The 19,070-nt window shown below is 38.2% G+C and overlaps 3 protein-coding genes across 4 annotated transcripts; 1 reads left to right on the top strand and 2 right to left on the bottom strand.

Moving 5' to 3' along the window:
- Window positions 1–1,746: 1,746 nt before the first annotated feature.
- On the top strand, window positions 1,747–4,043 carry LOC137722438 (S-adenosylmethionine synthase 5-like). Its single transcript, XM_068461443.2, has 2 exons — window positions 1,747–1,901; window positions 2,585–4,043. Exon 2 carries the CDS (start codon window positions 2,594–2,596, stop codon window positions 3,776–3,778), a length of 1,185 nt encoding a protein of 394 aa, XP_068317544.2. The 5' UTR covers window positions 1,747–1,901; window positions 2,585–2,593; the 3' UTR covers window positions 3,779–4,043.
- A 181-nt stretch (window positions 4,044–4,224) lies between these two features.
- On the bottom strand, window positions 4,225–11,051 carry LOC137722437 (pleiotropic drug resistance protein 3). The gene is made up of 24 exons (XM_068461442.2): window positions 10,606–11,051; window positions 10,410–10,533; window positions 10,227–10,312; window positions 10,056–10,140; window positions 9,693–9,852; window positions 9,522–9,598; window positions 9,335–9,388; window positions 9,161–9,251; window positions 8,757–9,058; window positions 8,400–8,678; window positions 8,002–8,315; window positions 7,756–7,916; window positions 7,565–7,668; window positions 7,311–7,470; window positions 7,092–7,220; window positions 6,938–7,008; window positions 6,504–6,836; window positions 6,131–6,421; window positions 5,960–6,043; window positions 5,720–5,853; window positions 5,384–5,611; window positions 5,110–5,281; window positions 4,750–5,004; window positions 4,225–4,653 (listed from the first exon to the last, which is right to left on the bottom strand). Exons 1-24 carry the CDS (start codon window positions 11,043–11,045, stop codon window positions 4,387–4,389), a joined length of 4,401 nt encoding a protein of 1,466 aa, XP_068317543.2. The 5' UTR covers window positions 11,046–11,051; the 3' UTR covers window positions 4,225–4,386.
- A 1,286-nt stretch (window positions 11,052–12,337) lies between these two features.
- LOC137722343 (putative receptor-like protein kinase At5g18500) lies at window positions 12,338–16,571 on the bottom strand. Of its 2 annotated transcripts, none has more exons than XM_068461320.2 (8): window positions 15,898–16,571; window positions 14,917–15,663; window positions 14,714–14,818; window positions 14,460–14,582; window positions 14,211–14,381; window positions 13,934–14,063; window positions 13,251–13,463; window positions 12,338–12,803 (listed from the first exon to the last, which is right to left on the bottom strand). In XM_068461320.2, exons 2-8 carry the CDS (start codon window positions 15,582–15,584, stop codon window positions 12,678–12,680), a joined length of 1,536 nt encoding a protein of 511 aa, XP_068317421.2. In that variant the 5' UTR covers window positions 15,585–15,663; window positions 15,898–16,571; the 3' UTR covers window positions 12,338–12,677. The 2 variants fall into 2 exon arrangements, with proteins under 2 accessions (XP_068317421.2, XP_068317422.2); XM_068461321.2 differs by having other exon boundaries at window positions 14,917–15,605; window positions 15,898–16,568.
- Between the last annotated feature and the right edge of the window lie 2,499 nt (window positions 16,572–19,070).

The raw sequence follows: 19,070 nt of genomic DNA, 5'->3' as shown, positions 1-19,070 counted from the left end.
GATTTAAGAAGAATTAGGTTAGTTATTTGTTAATCATCTAAATTAGACCACCCATTATCTAGAAAAAGGATCCGATGAGGATCCTTTTCCCGGAAATTCAAGGGATTCCGTATCGTAACCGTTCATTATACATCATGCGGTTAGAAATTATTTTAAATTTAAAATTCAATATAAATAGTACTTAACAAAAACTTACCGTCCAATGTATGATGAACGATGAGGATCATAGAATCTTTCGAATCCCTAAAAAAAAAATCCGACAGGAATCCTTTTCCGTCCTGCAACACCGGGATCATGGGCTAGGTGGAGATCACTTTTGCATTGCATGACGTGTATACAACGTGGACTCCAATACTTCGACGAATAATGAAAATAAAGCTCAAATAACATAGATTCGGATATATTATTAGTGCCCTTTGTGATTGTGATTAGATGTCTTTTGTTGATTCTTACGCCACTTAGCTAAGTGGTGTGACATTTGGAGGCATTGTTGGTGTGTTTATTAATGCCTCCAAATGTCTTCAAATGTCACACAACACCAACAATGCCTCCAAATATCCACAAATCCTCAATGTCATACTCGTCAAATGTTGTCAAATAAGTGCTTAGTAAGATGTCTCACTAAATTCACTAAATTCAAAAGGGCGAACTGCGACATTTCCTTTAAACAAAAAATTAGAGGTTTTGAGTTCGAAATCCGAAGTTGGTGTGGAAGCCAGACTTGTGGCTAGGGAAAGGCTAAAATGCCTAAGTCTTCCTGGCCCCCGAAAATAGTGAATAACAATACTTTACAACCAATTGTCCCCTTTTTTAAAAAAAAAAAAAAAAAAAAAAAAAAAAAAAAAAAAAAAAAAAAAAAAAAAAAAAAGTCATACTAGAATTTCAGAAGACATGATTCTTAAAACCGCCATAATGCAACGTGAAAAATGCCTGTTGTTAATGGACAAATATAATAAAGTTAAAAACAATAACATATTATCAATCATGCGTTATAAACAATAACATTTTATCAATCATGCACCATGCAAAGGAGTGTGAACAACTTTATATAATTTTTAGTCATCCACATGTGTCTTAGTGTAATTATCTTTCATAGTATGTATGTATTAAGCGGTTCAAAAAATTAATGGTTAGATTTGGCATGTAAAAATATAATAAATATTTTCAACGTTTAGATATTATATATAACTCGTATCACTTTAGTGTTATTTAGCATTACAGCCGAACCGTGCTATGACTTAAAACCCCAAAAATATAGCAGTTGAGCTTAAATTCACATTCTAGAGTTGGTAAAAGTCCATATACTCTACCAAACCCGTAGTGACGGAAAACAGTAATGCATATGTATTTTAGTGATATTTGATTCTCCCTATTCCTCTTCCCCTAACATTGAACAATTTAACACACTGACGTCATCATCGTAAAAAAGAAAATCAATTTACCAAAATAATAATCTAGCAAAAGAAAAGAAAATGGTGATGGATTTCCATAAATTATGTGCAGACAAAAATATACTGCAAATACAAACCTCCACGAATAAAGGAACAAAACCAAATAGGACGGCCTGTCGCTTTACTCCACCGATTCCCTCCAATCCCAGCCCTTAATCCACCCACATCCAACGGCCAGGATCTTCAATCTCCCACGCCATCACCAAAAACAAATCTTAACCGTCAATTCTCATAGATCAAAGAATACGAATAAAAAAAATCAGTAAAAATTGAAAACAAGAGGAATATTATGACTGTAGTCTGTATGTTTAAGCTACCACTACCAGAACACTGTCTATAAATAAAGCCCGGAATTCTCGGATTCAGTGTGGCAAAGATTCGAGCTTTCAAGCACCGAAACACTGGGAACACGCTGAAGCTCAAGACCCAGGACTCAGATTTTCGCTTTTGGTAAGGATGCACTTTTAGAAACCTCAAAAGCTCATGCAAATGCTTTTGCTTTTCTTGTTCTTGAGTAGTATTTTTGCTTGATGATGTAATTCGCTTGCTTTTGTACTGAGTTTGAGTCGTTTGTTGCTTAGTTTGAATCCCGCTTCCCGTAGTTTAGATAAGTTTAAAGTAGAATATCCTTCTTATTTATAGATTTGGAAGTGGGGTTTTCTTTTTCTTGGAATTTGGGTTACTGGGTTTTTCTTATAATTTTCTTTTGTTGGGTACGTTCAATTTGTGTTTGTAATGAAGGTAGTGTTTGGCTAGATTCAATGTATATTGAAGCAAGAAATGAACGTCAACAAATTTACATAAAAAATTACCAAACACTCAACTAGAGTTATCGGACACTGATTTTTCTCTAAAAGCACTTTTACAACTAGAGTTACCAGACACTCAACTGCTTTATTTTACTGTTGTTTATTCTCATGCCACAACACAACAATACTAGTTTCTTCTGTTTTTGTAGCTTTTGCACCGACTTCTTTTACTTGTTACACATTACTGTTAGTATGATTGCTTGGACTGGAAGAATGGTACTTTCAAGCTCTCTGGATCCGAATTCGATCATCCTACAATATGTGGTTAACCGGACAGATTCTCCAATTGATTTAGTTTGATAGCTTTGATTCTTGTTTTTGCAGCTTGTAAGAATGGCAGAGTCAGCAGACACCTTCCTGTTTACTTCCGAGTCTGTGAACGAGGGGCACCCCGATAAGCTCTGTGATCAAATTTCTGATGCAGTGCTAGATGCGTGCCTCGAACAGGATCCCGACAGCAAAGTTGCCTGCGAGTCTTGCACCAAGACGAACATGGTCATGATCTTCGGAGAGATTACAACCAAAGCCAAAGTGGACTACGAAAAGCTTGTGCGCGACACCTGCCGTACAATTGGATTTGTTTCGGACAGTGTTGGTCTTGATGCTGACAACTGCAAGGTCTTGGTTAACATTGAGCAACAGAGCCCTGATATCGCCCAGGGTGTCCATGGCCACCTGACCAAGCGGCCTGAGGAAATTGGCGCAGGAGATCAGGGTCACATGTTTGGTTATGCCACTGATGAGACCACTGAGCTTATGCCTCTGAGCCATGTTCTTGCCACCAACCTTGGTGCCCGTCTCACTGAAGTTCGCAAGAATGGAACCTTGTCGTGGTTGAGACCTGATGGAAAAACACAAGTCACTGTTGAATACTACAATGATAATGGCGCTATGGTTCCAATCCGAGTCCACACGGTTCTCATTTCTACTCAGCATGACGAAACTGTTACCAATTATCAGATTGCTGCTGACCTCAAAGAGCATGTTATCAAGCCTGTTGTTCCTGAGAAGTACCTAGACGACAAGACTATTTTCCATCTTAACCCATCAGGTCGGTTTGTCATTGGTGGACCTCACGGTGATGCTGGCCTCACTGGCCGCAAAATCATCGTTGACACCTACGGTGGCTGGGGAGCCCATGGTGGTGGTGCCTTCTCTGGCAAGGACCCCACCAAGGTAGACAGGAGTGGTGCCTACATTGTTAGACAGGCTGCTAAGAGCATTGTGGCCAATGGTCTTGCTCGCAGGTGCATAGTGCAGGTCTCGTATGCCATTGGTGTTCCCGAGCCATTATCAGTGTTCGTTGACAGTTATGGCACTGGAATGATTCCTGACAAGGAGATTCTTAAACTAGTCAAGGAGAACTTTGATTTCAGGCCGGGAATGATTGCGATTAACCTTGATCTCAAGCGGGGCAGGTATTTGAAAACGGCTGCTTATGGACACTTTGGTAGGGATGACCCTGACTTCTCATGGGAAGTGGTGAAGCCATTGAAGTGGGAAAAGCCCCAAGGGTAGAACAAGTGCTTTTCCTCTCTGCTTGCAGTTTATCAATAATCTGTTTCTTCCAAGCAGCCGAAATCAAGAGTCTTGCTTTTGCTTTTGCTTGTAGACGTCTTTCCCTTAATCTTTCTTTCCACTTCAAATATTTCAATTTGGCATGTTTGTATCAGATTATACAAGATGTTTTGAATTTTGATTCTTGGTGTATGAAAACATGTAGCAAAAAAAGCTGGTTTCTTTTAACGGATTTGGATCATATACGGATTCCATATTTTACTAATTACATCAGATTCGAATTTTTGTTGCTCCCTGTCGCATCGTTTACTCTGTTTTTTCCTCTTTGGCTGTTCTTTTCCTCTGCGAGAATTGGTTACATGGTGTATTTCTCTATTTCTTTCAATACAAATAAGGGAATGGACACCCTAGGCTCTCAGTCGAGAAGCTATCATCGCCTGATCCTCTTTTATTACAAGAAAATTCATATTAGCTTTATAATAAAAATCCGATACATTGACAGCTCTAATTTGTACAGACTGACAGATTTATACATACAAACAGAAGGCATACTAGCTCTACCGATGTGTGACATTTTCAACTGTGGCTAGAGGAGATTCATCACACATTCACCGCCTCTGGAAGTTCAACCGTCCTATGCAGAAGGCGAAAATGGATGCAAAAGCAATCGGAAAAGCAATGAGAACTACCGCCACCAGAGCCAGCTGATCGTGGTGCAACCCGAAGTAATCCTTTAAGAAGGCAGACACAGTTTTGGTTTCGCCAAACACTATAACCTCCTTGTTTATGTCTCCATATTGTGAAGTAAGCAAACCATTCATTGACCAAGATGTAGGAGTCATGTAATACAACCAAATCCACCATTTCGGAATTTGCTGCAGGAAAAACAATTTATCCAAGTCAGCTATTTGGTCGAAAAATATTGAAAAGCAACGTTTATTTTGTATTTGGCGAAGAATGAGTAGGCTTACCGGTTCAGGAATCAGAAAACCAGCAAACAGATTGTACAATGTGTAGAAAACCGAGGAGAGAATTGCAGCTACCAAGTAGTTTGGCGTCAACGACACGAGCATCAATCCCATGTAATTGTAGTACAGGAATGAGCAAAAAATAGCATAAAAGTACCAGAAAACCTTGTATGATGACGCATAGTATCCAATCATTGGATATGTGATGATCGTAAATGTGGCTGCCTGGACAAATAGATAGGGAAATTCAACTGCAACCTGCAATTTTTGAAGACTTGTGTGAACTTGAGGAGTACTACGTTGTACAAACAGTGTTAAGAAAGGTACAAATAAAGTATGTTGTCAGATGTAAGATAAATTCACCTGTGCAAGTGAAAATGCCCACGGAGAATACATCCCTGAAAAATTTTCGCGGTACATGACAGTTCTCTCCGTTGAAACGTGTTGCAAAACGGTTGAGCAGTTATTTATGCCCAAGAATATGACACCGGCGAACATTGAACCAAGTACATTAAACAAGTTTTGCTGGTTGGTTCTAAATGCAGAAATCGAAAATCAAGTAAGAATAAGGTTGGTTAGATATGAGTGAATGAAGGTTCTATACGATTGGACAAAATAACATGATCTGAGGGCTTACAGATTCTGTCCTTGGTTCCAAAACAAGGCCCCGAAAATTAGAGATGTTGCAAGCGTATGCATGATGCGCATCAAGTTGTATGCGGGACTCCTCCAGTAAGTCAAGTTCTGCTTCCAAAGGCAAGACTTGAATTGTCTCCAGCCATTTTGAGAAAATCGGGTAGCGAAATGCAGATCTGTTGAGCCAGGAGGTGGGGTACTCAACTGTCTCACAAGCTCTATATTGTTCCTGCAAATGGGATACTAGGAAATCAGCCGCATTCGAGTTTTCAAAAACAATCACACAAAAATCCGAGTTCAAAAGCCTTGATTTGATCACTCTTTCAAGTGAACTCACTCATGTAAAGAAGATTGTCTGTATATTTGGGCAAAATCAAGTCTAAGTTCAACTTCAGCTGATGTAGAAGTGATATCTAGCATCCATGTTGCTGGATTGTAGTTATCGCGAATCTTTTGAACCCCGGGAATACTCTGCCAGAAGTAATTATATAGAAACAGTTCAGCATACCGAATCTTTGGTATAAGTATTTTGCTTATAGCAACTAGTATTTCAGAAATCAGAGTGCAATTTACGAACCTGAAAATATTCTATAACCCTACTCGAGTGTTGTCCCAACGGTCCAGAGTAGATTATAAGCCCTCCGGTTTTCAATAGAATTAGCTGTATTCAAAGAAAAGAAAACACCGCAACTTATGAAAAAGGTTAAAACCTTATCAAAGAATGATGCTTCTAATATCCAGGTTTTACCTCATCAAATGACTCAAATATATCGATATTCGGTTGGTGGATGGTGCAAACAATTGTTCTTCCTGTATTAGCAACATTCTTCACTGCCCGCATCACTATCGCAGCAGCTCTTGCATCCAAACCAGTCGTAGGTTCATCCATGAAGATTATGGCGGGGTTTGAAACAAGCTCCACAGCAATTGTAAGGCGTTTACGCTGCTCTGTTGACAGACCACTAACACCAGGTATACCAACCAAGGCATCTTTTATTCCATCAAGCTCAATTGTCTCAAGAACTTCATTCACAAACTCCTGTTAGAAATGCCAAAAAAACGTCACACTATTGAAATTAAAACCGAGGATTTGATTTGATATCTAAATGTAATGGCCTTACAGATTTTGTTTTTGAGTCAATCTGCGAAGCCAGACGCAGCCAAGCAGAAAAGATCAAAGATTCTTCTACTGTGATTTGTGGAGAATGTATATCGGTCTGTTCACAGTAACCCAATACCCTAGCAAATGTTTCTTGAACCTTGGGATATCCACCAATCTTTACGTCTCCTTCAATGTAGCCACTAGTCTTTCTGCCTGCAAGAACATCAAGAAGCGTAGTTTTCCCAGCTCCACTCACACCCATCAGTGCTGTAAGGATACCGGGCCTAAACGCTCCTGTAACATCACTCAGAAGCTGGAGCTTTTTCTGATTAAATCCCGGTTCCCTGGTTGTCTGAAACGCAAATACAAGAAAGAAAGAAATTAACGTTAGTAAAAGCTTTTTAATCCTGCAACTATCTGAACCTTGTGCAAATGAACACTTAATATTGTCACCTCAGGAATAACATAGTATTGCACATCTTGGAACACCACCGTCAAGGGAGTGAAAGGTAAGACCATCCTTCCTGTTAATCCCGAAAAAGGCTACTGTAAAAATGTTGTAGAAGTTTCTCTGTAAAATAAGGGAAACAAACACGAATCTGCTAACCGCTCTCAGTTGTTTTAGGAGGATGATTTGTGGACTTCTCCTTCAAATTGGCATCACCAAGGTTGTCATTAGTACTTCGAATTTGAGAGAGCTTTTCGTGTGAAATGATCCCACGAGATGTCCCAGGAGCTGAGTGTGTGCAAAATGGGATGAGTCGAGGTGTTTTTAAGTTCCACTTCTTGCGCTAAAATAGGATAGCGGAAAAATCAAATAACTTACACTTAAAGAAACTCAATGACAAGGTGAATCCGATATTGAAAACTATTGCGAATCCGAACAAGGCACCAAGTGATATCCAGTAGCGATATCCTTCAAAGTTCAGGCCACGGCTTTCAAGTATTTGTCTCCCAATAGTCGTAGTAGAATTTGGGGATAGCATCTGCAGAGGTAAAAAAAACAGAAAGCATCCTGAGGAGCATGAAAATGAGTTAATAGTATTTTTCTTCGATCTTCCATGAAATGAGATGCTCAACCTTTTGCCACCGCGGCGAAAGAAACTCGTTGACAGAGAGGCCTATCTCTCCATATGTCAGGGGAGAAACCCAAAAACCCCACTCTAACCAAACAGGCATGGAAGCTGCAAACAACAATATGACTAATTAAATTTGTTTGTTCAGCTGATTTTTTTCCAAATGAACTGGAGAAACAGGTAAATTAATCTCACGTTTTTGGATAACGAATCCACTAAATAGCATGAGAAACAATAATGCAAAGCTACCGCCTGTCATAGTGGCAACCATAGTCTGAAAGAACGACGCCAGGAAGCGAAACATAGACAATGATGTAAAGTGAACAGCAAAAAGCATCAAGAACTGGCAGAAGAACCTAAAACAAGATCACGTCATCTTAACAACAATCTGAAACCAAACCGAAAACATAAATCAAATAAGCCTTTTAAACTCAAGCTGACCTCTGTGGCTCGGGACTGTATCCAATGACATAATAGGTAAGAGAAGTCCAAACCAGGGATACCACAAGTGAAACAGGAACTTTTAGAAGTGTTGCAGGAACTGCGTAAGCCCAAGCCGGGTAAAAACACAGGTCTCTCTGTTTGTAAAATACTTCTAGTCGCTGAATTGTCATGGACATCTCGGGAATTCCATCAACGACAAGTATTGTGAGAGCATAGAACAAGGACCCCATGTAGTAATTACCATGAGTAACATCAAGACCCATTCTAGTCCTCAAAAACACAGTCATTGTAATAAATGCAATGACGATAAGCTGCAGCGAAAAAATAGTCTTAGCATGTTTTCATAATTCCTAAGTTGAATTGAGAAGTGTAAACGCAAAAGCACAAATGATGACCTGAATTGTTTTGAATATATAGATAAAAGAGTTCCTCCTCATGAGAAGAAGTTCTCTTGATGCGCAAGCTCGAAAGAGTTCCCGTTTTGAAAGAGAATCCACGCTGAAGGAGAGAGCATTCTCATGGTTTTGGGACTTGTCATTTGTCCCTAACAGGTCTTCATCTAGTTTCTTCCCAAAACAAGATGCCTTGAATTTTTCCGAGAACATATCAACGGATACATAGTTGTGAGGTTCGGTGCGGTTCCAATAGTATGACTGATCCTTTTCAGAGATAACCTACAACAGAACCACGATGTTAACTGTTTCTTTAACCTGTAGAAGGATTTCATCATAAGCAAGCTGCAATTCACTTACCTCTTGAATGAAATCCGCAACCCCTTTCCTCTCAGGACACTTAAACCCACAATCCTCAAAAAATTCCAAGACTTGATCGCGTGGACCGTGATAAACAACCTTCCCTTCCGACATTAAAATAAGGTCATCAAAGAGATCAAAGGCCTCCGGTGCTGGCTGAAGAAGCGAAACTAGTAAAGTAGCGTCTGTTATGTGCACCAGCTGCTGAAGACAAGAAACAATCTGGAATGCAGTGGAACTGTCTAGGCCATTTGTTATTTCGTCCATGAACAAAGCTTTTGTGGGACCAATGATCATCTCCGCTACAAAATTAAAATTCACACCCGGTGAGGTAGGTCATCCGAGGCTGGAATTTAGGACATTGCATAATTTTCTAAAACTATCAGTATTTCTATTTGCATTACCTGTTGTGACTCTCTTCTTTTGACCACCAGAGATGCCTTGTCTCATGGCATCTCCAACCAGCGTGTCAGCACATATATCAAGTCCAAGGATCTGAAAAACCACCATGAACATTGTAAGACGCTGGGAAGCATTTGTGCAGACACAAACTATAGGAAACAAGATTTTAACTCTACCTTCAAAATGTAGTCCGTCTGAAGGGTTCGTTTTAGTCCTTGAACAGAAATTGCCTGTCATAGACTCATAAATTATAAAAACGTCATGATAAACAATAGAGTACATAACCTTGACGAAGAACGAAAAGTGCGAGAAATCAATGATCTCATAAACTTGGAATGAAGAATATCAGAAAGGTTGAAGTACCTTCATGTAGGTATCTACATCTGGATCCGGAATTATTCCTGCCTCCTTCTCCTTTTTACTGACTTCCAGCATTACATCTTTGTAGGCGTAAAACCAGATCAACTATCCTTCGTCAATAGGTTGTAGACATTTAACCACATAATAATTATCTTAGGCTCAACAAAATCTTACCAGCTCGGCTTCCAATACCCTGACAGCGGGCTGAAAAATCGAGTGTTTCCCTCACAGTCATTTCAGGAATGTGCACATCGAGTTGGCTTATATAAGCTGATGTTTTCTGGGGGACAAAATCCGATAGTTTGTGTCCATTGTATGTAACTTCGCCTGAGAACTAGCAGGGAAAAAGTCGGACAAAACAAGCAAGTATGAAGTCAGCAAACAAATTTAAGCAGCTCATAACCAAACTCTGAAATTACTGGACTCCATGTTATAATGGTGTCCTGTTGAATCGAATAGTTAAAATAAGAAGATGGCGATTACGAATTCCATATTACAAATTTACAAAGATGCTCCAAGTATAAAAATAAGAGAAACCTTGAGGGATTTGTCCAGATTCCCTGATAGCGCCTTAAGAAGGGAGGTCTTCCCACACCCCGGGGGCCCAAGCAGCAAAGTAAATCTGCAACAGAACCGATTTAGTACGAAGACATGAGAACTTTTGGCTTAGTTGAATTAAATTTAGTAGATGAAAGGATACTAGCTTACCTTCCTGGCTTTATTGTACCACTGATATCTTTAATAATCCTTATCTTGGCCTCGTGTGACTTTGAACCCGGAAACCTGGCAAAGATCTGCACAGAAAAAGTGAGGAAAAAATCGAAAACAGATTCATAAAGTTGACTAGTGAATGGTTAAGTTGTTACTTTTGGACATGATTTAAGTACTTACTGAAAGCATGCTTTTGGCTGAGTTCCAAAGAGTTGGAAGGGGCTTTCCGTGAACCACCTCACACACTGCTTCCACACAAACATTCTTATATCTCACCTCCACGGTAGGCAATTTTACGCCAACCCTACAAAAACAGTTTGGCATGAAGGAAAAATAAACTTCACTTGATCGTCATGCAAAAGAAGAAAAGGCTTACTTGTCAATCCTGTTTCTAATTTTGCTCAAGAGTCGAAGGTTATCATTTTCAATGTGTTTGATGAGCTTCTCAATGAATAGATGCCGTTCCAGAGCTCGAAGCTTGGTAACATCAACAACTCGCTTTCCTTCACCATCAAACTCGTTTCCCTCATCCTTGTCAAACAAAGATGATTTTAACCGTTCGAATGTTGGCAATCTATTAATGGCTGCCCACTGTTCAGCAAATTGAGCATCCTCCGCATCATCTTTGGCAGAACTCAACGCTGAATTGGCTCGGAAACTGGAGGAATGACTCCGAAAGGATGCCCTAAAGCTTCTTCCGAACTCTTCCAGCTCGATTCTTAGTGACTCTATCTGATCTCTGCCAACCATCTGAGCCATAGTTGTTAGCTTAGAGCAAACTTGGAAGAAAAACTGAGTGGAAGTAAATATACACATAATTACACACACACACACACATATATATATATATGTATATTATTGATGTCAATCGTGCTTAAACTATGTTGGTAAGAGTAAGGTGATGCATCATTCTTTTTCTTTCTGTCCAAGGAAGTTGAAATTGCTGTTTTTGAATAAACAACATATTACTCCAGAGAGAGAGAGAAAGAGAGAGAGAGAGAGAGAGAGAGAGAAAGAGAGAGAAAGAGAGAGAGAGAGAGAGAACAAGTTGACTAAATGAGGTTTTTTACAAAAATAATCCAGCGGATTAAGAGTTAATCGATGAGCTTAATATAATGCAAAAAATTTACAGCTACATATGAATTATGTGATAACAATATTGAGCCCGCTGATTAATTGGAGTCTTAGCATGGAAGAATACTTGGGAAATCAGGAAACAGGTCATACATGGGGGCTTTGATCACTACCCGTTTCGCAAGAAATTAAAAAACCGAAAACTCTGACGAATCCGATTTACTTAACTATGTCAGCAGAAATTTGATGAAACAAAGACAAGTTAATTTATATAAAATAAAAACACTGTCTTGCTTGGCAAGAAACACAGCATACAATGTTCTTAACCTTGACGGAGAACACAAAATGTGAGAAATCGATGAGCTCACAACCTTGACGAAGAATCGAACCAGGATGTGCCGTACAAAATACGGACCTGAAATTCAATCTCAATGACTAGACCACTCCGTGATGGTTAGAGACAGTCAGAGTTGAAATACAACTTCTCGGTACCACCAAGAAGAACTCAAGTTTGATACCCATTTTTCCAATATTGATTTAATTTAATTAATGCCAAATTTGGAATTTGCATGTCTTCGAAGAGAATTAATTTTCACTCCCTATCTCTCCTCTTGCACTCCTCCTTATATTTATCTCTCAAATATTCTTTGATTTGTTCAATCCTAAAGCTACGAACAAAGTGAGAAGTGCAGAAGCCAAAAAGGAGAGTGTGAACATCACTTTCAGTCTCCGAACATTATAAACTAATTCAAAGACAATATTTCAAGAGATTACAGATTATTTAGTTATGGTTTTGAGCTTCTCATGGCTGCAATATTCATAACACATTATAAATGGACAGAGATGTTTTATTGATTGTCTGGCGACCACAGAAAGCATGGTCACTCACTGTCGAATTTCATATCAAATGTGGAGGATACATGGACGTGCTTTTAATGTTTAAATCTCACCCCTCGATATCGAATTAAACTGTAAGTGACCGTGTATCGTTAGTCACCAGGTGACCAAGAGAATGACTCAGAAGCCTTGTTGTCTAAACTAAAAGGGAGCAATTTCATCCACCAAATTTGAAGAGCAAATCTCTGTACATAACAAAGCCCCTATTGTTTTGGGTTCTTCACAAACACCACCACTTCCATACACAATACATTTCTCCATCTACAAAAAATAATAAAACCAAAGAGAAAAAAGGAGGGGGGGGAAAGGGAGGATCATCTCTCTTCCCCATCAATCCCTTCTACCACATATGTCCTAACAGCATCAGCTCAGAGTCTCAGACAGACAAACCCAAGAATTTACGTGTAGAGAAAAAAAAAATTAAGAATTACCCTCACTTTCTATATTTCCGACATCCTTAAACGAATCACTGCGTTATTACGTCCGTTGGTAGCCTTTGCTCTCTGATCTTGATCCCGGATAGTCACTCCGATCAGTGTCTGAATTTTCACGCTGGGAATCAATGTCCACACTACCTCCTTCAGTTCTTCGGTGCCTTCGATCCTGAACATTAAGAATAAAAATTGTGTTCAGAAGACAGGTGAAAATCATCTCTTTGTATAAAAGTTAACGAAGCCTGCATCCTGTGAGGACTGAAAACAAAATGGACAAGACGATGGGAGAACAGAATGTAATGCGTGGGGAGGGATTTTGATAGAATATTGAGGGATTAAAACGCACGAGAAGGTTAAATCTTTTGCAGGGGAAAATGTTTTGGTCCTTTGAATCGAAATTCAATTCGGGAGACAGCTAAAAAGCTCTACATTTACAGACGTAACAGGGACATGTAAGAGGCAATGTGGTTAGAAAATGGAATCAGATATTTCCTTCCGGGATTCAAATGCAGTCGAGCCAGACCAGAAGTTGCCGGTTCATTCTCTTTCTAACAGACATAATTTCAAGTTAATATCCAACAGAAATTGTGTTTTAGAGATGGAATGAAAATCCAACCTCTCTTGGTATAGGATATTCCTCGGACTCAAGCATACGGACAACTTGGCTCATCTTGGGTCTTTTTTCAGAATCTGGATCAACACACCTCAAAGCAGTCAAGAGGGCTCGTTTTAGGGCTCTTGTCGATGGTCTCACCTCAATGTTTGGGTCTACCACTTCTTCGGATCTTCTGGTTCCAACCATCATTTTTAGCCAATCAACCAGATTTACCTGTCAAACAAAATTCCAGAAATTCATTCAGCAAAATGAAATGGTGATCAAAGGATGGACATTGCAACATTAAAGTTCTATTGCCATTTCTGTCTGTGGAGTATCGAAGTCCAATGTAAACCCTACCAGATTACTCCTCAGGTAAGCTCAGCAGTTAGTCATATAAGTACATGAAAGCCTTGGTTTTTACAAATCCAGAACCAAGCTAAGTATATTTAGTAGGAAAAAACAGAACCAAAGCGATTCAGAAGGGTAAATTTTAGGGAGGGCCTATGTTGGACTAGACAATCTGCGCACTCCTAAGTATATTTAGACTGTATATTGTCTGTTGACTGTTGTCATTCACTGTGTAATATGTGTTTTCAAAAGACATTCACTACTTAGTACAAGCAATAAATCCAACTTGCATCAAGCACTTATGATTCTACGCTGACAAAAATGTGGTATCTTAGGATGGTTAGAGTGCATACCTCATGAGCAGGGCGACCATAGTCCACAGGGTCTCTTCCAGTAATTGCTTCTAAGAGCAAAACCCCAAAGCTATATACATCGCTCTTTTCATTCAAAAGTCCGGTATTAGCATATTCAGGAGCCACATACCTGAAATTTTTTGGTAACAGGGACAATGATTACACGAGAAATAATTAATCATCAGCATCAGTTATCAATTTATTCTGAACATCTAAAACTGAGAGGCACAACATATTTTAGGGCCAAAACAAACCATGCTCAAGAAAGAATACTAACCCGAAGGTTCCCATAACACGCGTTGTCACATGACTAGTTCCTGCACCCAGCAGCTTGGCCAGCCCAAAATCAGATACCTTGGAATTGAAGTCTTCATCAATCAATATATTGCTTGACTTAATGTCTCGGTGTATCACTTTTGGTTCAATGGCCTCATGTAAATAGGCAAGACTGCAACAAGCATATCTCATTAAGTGACACTAGGAAACCTGGAAAAAAGAAAGTAATTATGTAGGTGATTTGACTTACGCTTTTGCGGTCCCAAGGAGAACCTTTATGCGGGCTTCCCAAGTGAGATATCCATGGTGACGCATTGCTCCGTGAAGCCACTGCTCCAGGTTTCCATTGTTGACATACTCGTAGACCAAAATCCTGAAATTTTGAAATGCAAATGAGACCAGTTATTATAGTTCAGCTGCTAATTCACCCGTACTAGGCTATTATATGCTCATACACTCCTCAAATACCAAAGCCACAAAAAACAATTCAAAAGAAAATGGTACCTATGAGTCCCTTCAACGCAGTATCCCAAGAGGCGAACCAAATTCTTGTGGCGCACATGGCCAATTGCTTCAACTTCCACCCTGAATTCTTTCTCGGCTTGGCCTCTAAAGACAATATAACAGATTCAGAGAAGTTCATGGAACCAAGAAAGAGGAATGGAGAAACCAAAATAGAGTCAAGATACAGTCATATTTAAACTCACAGGTTGTTTAGGATCTTTTTAACGGCCACTGGAGTCCCATTGATGAGATGTCCCCGGTAAACAACTCCATATCCACCCTCACCAAGGACATTATCCTTTGCAAACCGGTTTGTTGCAAGCTCCAGGTCCCTTAATGTAAACCAGTGGCCCCAACCCAAATGTGAGAATTCAGGCAGGCCAACCAGAGGAGACGGTGCAGTTATTGGATACGATGAGGAAGCCTTATACACAGTAACCGTGCTGGAACTCCCTTCTTCTCCAGAATGGGACAGGACACCATCATTTTCTAGACGATTAAACGAACCTGACTGGCTGCTATTTTCTCCATTATTTGATTTTCCCATATCCAAATGGACCATGATCTTATCGGATTCTCTGTCACTAGATTTGTCGTGAATGGTGAGAAGAATTCCATCACGAGGAGCAAACTCCCTAGCAGATACTTGCTCCACCCGCACTTCCTTAATCTCTTTCGAGACAGTTGGGATTTGACTAAGGGGTATCCTGTCACGAGCTTTCCTCGATTTCTTACGCCAAGTAAGACACATTGATAGCACAGTAAGGATAACAACGATAAAAAATGCAACAGCAATTCCAATTACTTCCCAGACTTTTAGATTAAAGATGGGAGTTTCCTTGGATAACTCTGATTTGAGATCAGAGGCCATTCTATCAGCTACCAAACAAGCCTACACATACACAGCAGAATCTCACATTAAAATTTATTCTGATTCATCATTCATATCCCTGTAAAAAAAATTTCAAAATCAGTTCTTTCAATCCATTGCAGCATCCAGAGATTAATAAAATACAAAGCTACTATATTTTTTCACCAATTCCACAAATATATACACACATATGAACACATATATAAACGCAATAAAGTAGAGAACTTTGAAATGCTACCAGCTTAAATTTCACTTCAATCATTTTACCAACATAAACAACAATTCACAAGTAATTGTAAATTCACTCACTTACCACTCTGAGATGGAACTCAAAAGAGCAATCTTGAAAAGCCAGATCTTTGAAACCCCTTCAGCATTCTTTATCCAAAAACAAGGCACAATTCCAGATCTCTAACCAGAATTAAGAAAAACCCAGAAACATACACCAATAAAACCTCTCAAGAAACCCAAAAGATCCCACTTTTCAATAAAATTAATTAAAAAAAACAAATATAAGCAGTAAACTCAAATCCCTTTGTGGGTTTTCACTGTGGGGCAAATGTGTCTCTGAATCTAAGTTGGGATGGAGCTTTCAGGCACCAAAACTAATCCATCTCAAAAACCCTCACCCATAAAAAACCAAAAAACTCCTGTGCCTACCCAAAAATTACAGGGTCATGGAAAAAAAAAGTGATCTCTGTGAGTGGATGGGGATATAAGAAGAAGGGGTGGAGTTGTCAGTGGTAGGTCAGGTGGTGGGTTTTTAAGACCCACTCACTGCTGAGAGTTTCCTTACAAACAGTAAAAGGGATGCATGGAATTCTGTGATGTTTAAAGGTACTGAGATTTTCCTGATTTGTTTGTGAAACATGACTGATTGGAATTTACCAGTCATTTACTTTATTAAATTGTTTTTTTTTTTCATTATTAATGTATTTTTTTAAAATAATTTATTGCTGTATTTGTGTCTGTATTCACACTCACAGCTCTGAAAGTGCTCTGCTTTTTTGTTATATTTATTGTCATTTTGTAATAAAAAAGGTTTTTATTTTTTTTTAATTATAAACTTTATACTGTCGAATCTCAACCGTTTACTTGGTCAAGTCTGAGTTGGTAGGTTACAAACTTTTGTATGGAACTGTTAGGATATCTTACACGCAAGTCTCAGCAATTACTGAATCTTGGAATGTCAAAGCCATCTGTCAACAGTTGTCTTCATCCTTATCACATAAAACCCAGTAGTCTTCATGAACTAATTAGCAGAAAATTGCTATCAGATTAGTCCTATAAACTGTGGATCATTAGTGCAACTACTTGTTTTGTCTCTAATTTTCTATGGATTTTGATTCCCCTAAGAAAGTAATTATAATTATCTAGAACGAGGTTGTATATCTCTTTATGTTTGATTTTCTTCTCACGTGACGAGTCATATGAGGAGACAAACAAACATTAAAAGCATACCACACGTTCCATGTGTTCAATTGACATTTTGATGGTCGAAACTAAACCAAATTGTGTATTACAATTTGTAGTTTAGATAGTTCAGTCGGTTTGATGTCCACCCCTAATAAACGCAATGCAATTGATGGTCTAATATCTTTAATCATAATTTTGAGAAATTCTTGCCAAAAGATTAAGAAAAAGAAAAGGTGCTCATGAAATTTGGGTATAAATCTTGATGTTTGTTAAAAATGGTTCAATGAGCCAGATCACGGACTGAAGTACTAATGTAACACTATGAACCAAGAGAGGAAAGGGATAGGTCACGGGACAGCAAGGCATGTGGTGCCATCACCAGAAAAAATTGGTTCACCAATAAATACTGAATCAAGTGAAGTATAAGAAAGAAAAATGTAATATCCAAAAAGGGTATAATTTGAAGGGAAATGATAAATACACACATTTTTTAGCCGTTTATGCACTTCTGTTAAATCTCGGTCTTTGATTCTGTTTAAATTATTAGTTAGAAATAAAGAGAGATGTGTGAAAATCACTTCCTTTAAACCCAAAACACCAAAATACTATTCTTTTTCCACATGATATGGCAATTTTTTAATTAGAACAGTAGAATACTATTAAAACTAGTATAATATACTATTAAAACGATGGAACTGTTGTTACATCATATGGGTTTTAGTAAAGTCTTCTATATCCAACAAAAAAAGAGAGGGTAAAGTCTTTTATTTGTTTGAAGCTTTTATATATTATAAATTTTGTAGCAATCCTCTCGCCTTTAAAAAAAATTAAATAAATAAACTTTCAAATTGCTCTGAGTAGGAGAAAGGTAAGTTGCTTTGGCAGTTGATGTAGTTTGGCTGCAGTTTTTCTCCCATGTGCACTTGGGTCTTGCGCATGACTCAAATAGCGATGCTAGCAATGCAGACAACGATAGTGCAATTAAATATCAACGTTACAATAACAATGTTTATGGTTAGTACATACTATATCGTATTTGGCAAATATTGTTAACATAACGTTGATCTGTAAACTATTTATTTTTCAAATTTTCTAATTGAGTTTAGATTACCAGAAATAATTTATAAACTGATTTCAGATAAAGAAAAATGAAAATATCTGTGACATATTCAGGTGACATAACTATGAAACATAAAGTATGGGACATGCTATAGATTTAGAAACGATCATTTAGTTAAATACAAAACAAATTCAATGATTTATTGATTTATATTACACAGGTATCCTATCTGGCATAAGCTGTCCACTTATTGGTAGTTTAATTTCCTTCCAACCTGATCTCAGTTTTTATATTAAAACTATACATTAATTTGGGACAATTAGATTTTTTTTCTTTTCTTTTAACATGGCTAGCATAGATCATATTGATATATGTACACCAAATTGTTTTGTTTTTTGTTGTCTTTACACCATAAGGACCATTAGGTATTAATTCATATATGTATTGGGTGGGTTGGTTGGGTTGGATTTCAATCCATGTATAACTCAATAGACTCAGGTTGACGTTATAAAAATTCATTTTCACGTAAGAAAATGGACAAATCAACTCTCCCAAAACATTTTAAGGCGGGTTGGGTTGGGCAGGTTCAACAAGTTGAGATTATTTACTTTCATTCTTATTCCTGAAGTGAGTTTGGGTGACAAATAATCCAAAACACATAATATAAACTTAAATCTTGTGGATTTGGTGTTTTAGAGTCACTATTTGTTACTTAAGTTAAATTTCATCATTTAACTAAAGTATAAATAAACAAGTGTGTACAATAATTATTAAATTTTGTGTATGTGTGTATAGAATTGTTGATATTCGGGTGGCTCGGTTTCAATCGGGTTAATAATATTTTAACCTAACTCAACCCACCTATTGGATGGGTGAGTCGGTTTCAATCAGGTTAATAATGTTTCAACCTAACTCAACCCACCTATTGGACTGATGAATTATTTTCAATCAGGTTAATAATACTTTAACCCAACTTAATTCACCTATTGATCGGGTGGTTGGGTTTCTAC

Source organism: Pyrus communis, chromosome 4 (assembly GCF_041283825.1).
Source record: "Pyrus communis isolate YQ-2024b chromosome 4, ASM4128382v1, whole genome shotgun sequence".
Lineage (NCBI taxonomy): Eukaryota > Viridiplantae > Streptophyta > Magnoliopsida > Rosales > Rosaceae > Pyrus > Pyrus communis.
Note: the sequence above shows the minus strand (reverse complement) of the source record. Positions and strands in the feature narration are given on the sequence as shown.

What these genes read in the sequence shown, in the direction of transcription:
- LOC137722438 (XM_068461443.2), top strand. Translation starts at nt 2,594, where the DNA reads ATGGCAGAGTCAGCAGACACCTTCCTGTTTACTTCCGAGTCTGTGAAC.
- LOC137722437 (XM_068461442.2), bottom strand. Translation starts at nt 11,045, where the DNA reads ATGTGTATATTTACTTCCACTCAGTTTTTCTTCCAAGTTTGCTCTAAG. An exon ending in ATTAGAAACAGGATTGACAA is followed by an intron (nt 10,534 to 10,605) that starts GTAAGCCTTTTC and finishes CTGTTTTTGTAG; the next exon opens with GGTTGGCGTAAAATTGCCTA. An exon ending in AAAGAAGAGAGTCACAACAG is followed by an intron (nt 9,059 to 9,160) that starts GTAATGCAAATA and finishes TTAATTTTGTAG; the next exon opens with CGGAGATGATCATTGGTCCC.
- LOC137722343 (XM_068461320.2), bottom strand. Translation starts at nt 15,584, where the DNA reads ATGGCCTCTGATCTCAAATCAGAGTTATCCAAGGAAACTCCCATCTTT. An exon ending in TGCGTTGAAGGGACTCATAG is followed by an intron (nt 14,583 to 14,713) that starts GTACCATTTTCT and finishes TCAAAATTTCAG; the next exon opens with GATTTTGGTCTACGAGTATG. An exon ending in CTCCTTGGGACCGCAAAAGC is followed by an intron (nt 14,382 to 14,459) that starts GTAAGTCAAATC and finishes TGCTTGTTGCAG; the next exon opens with TCTTGCCTATTTACATGAGG.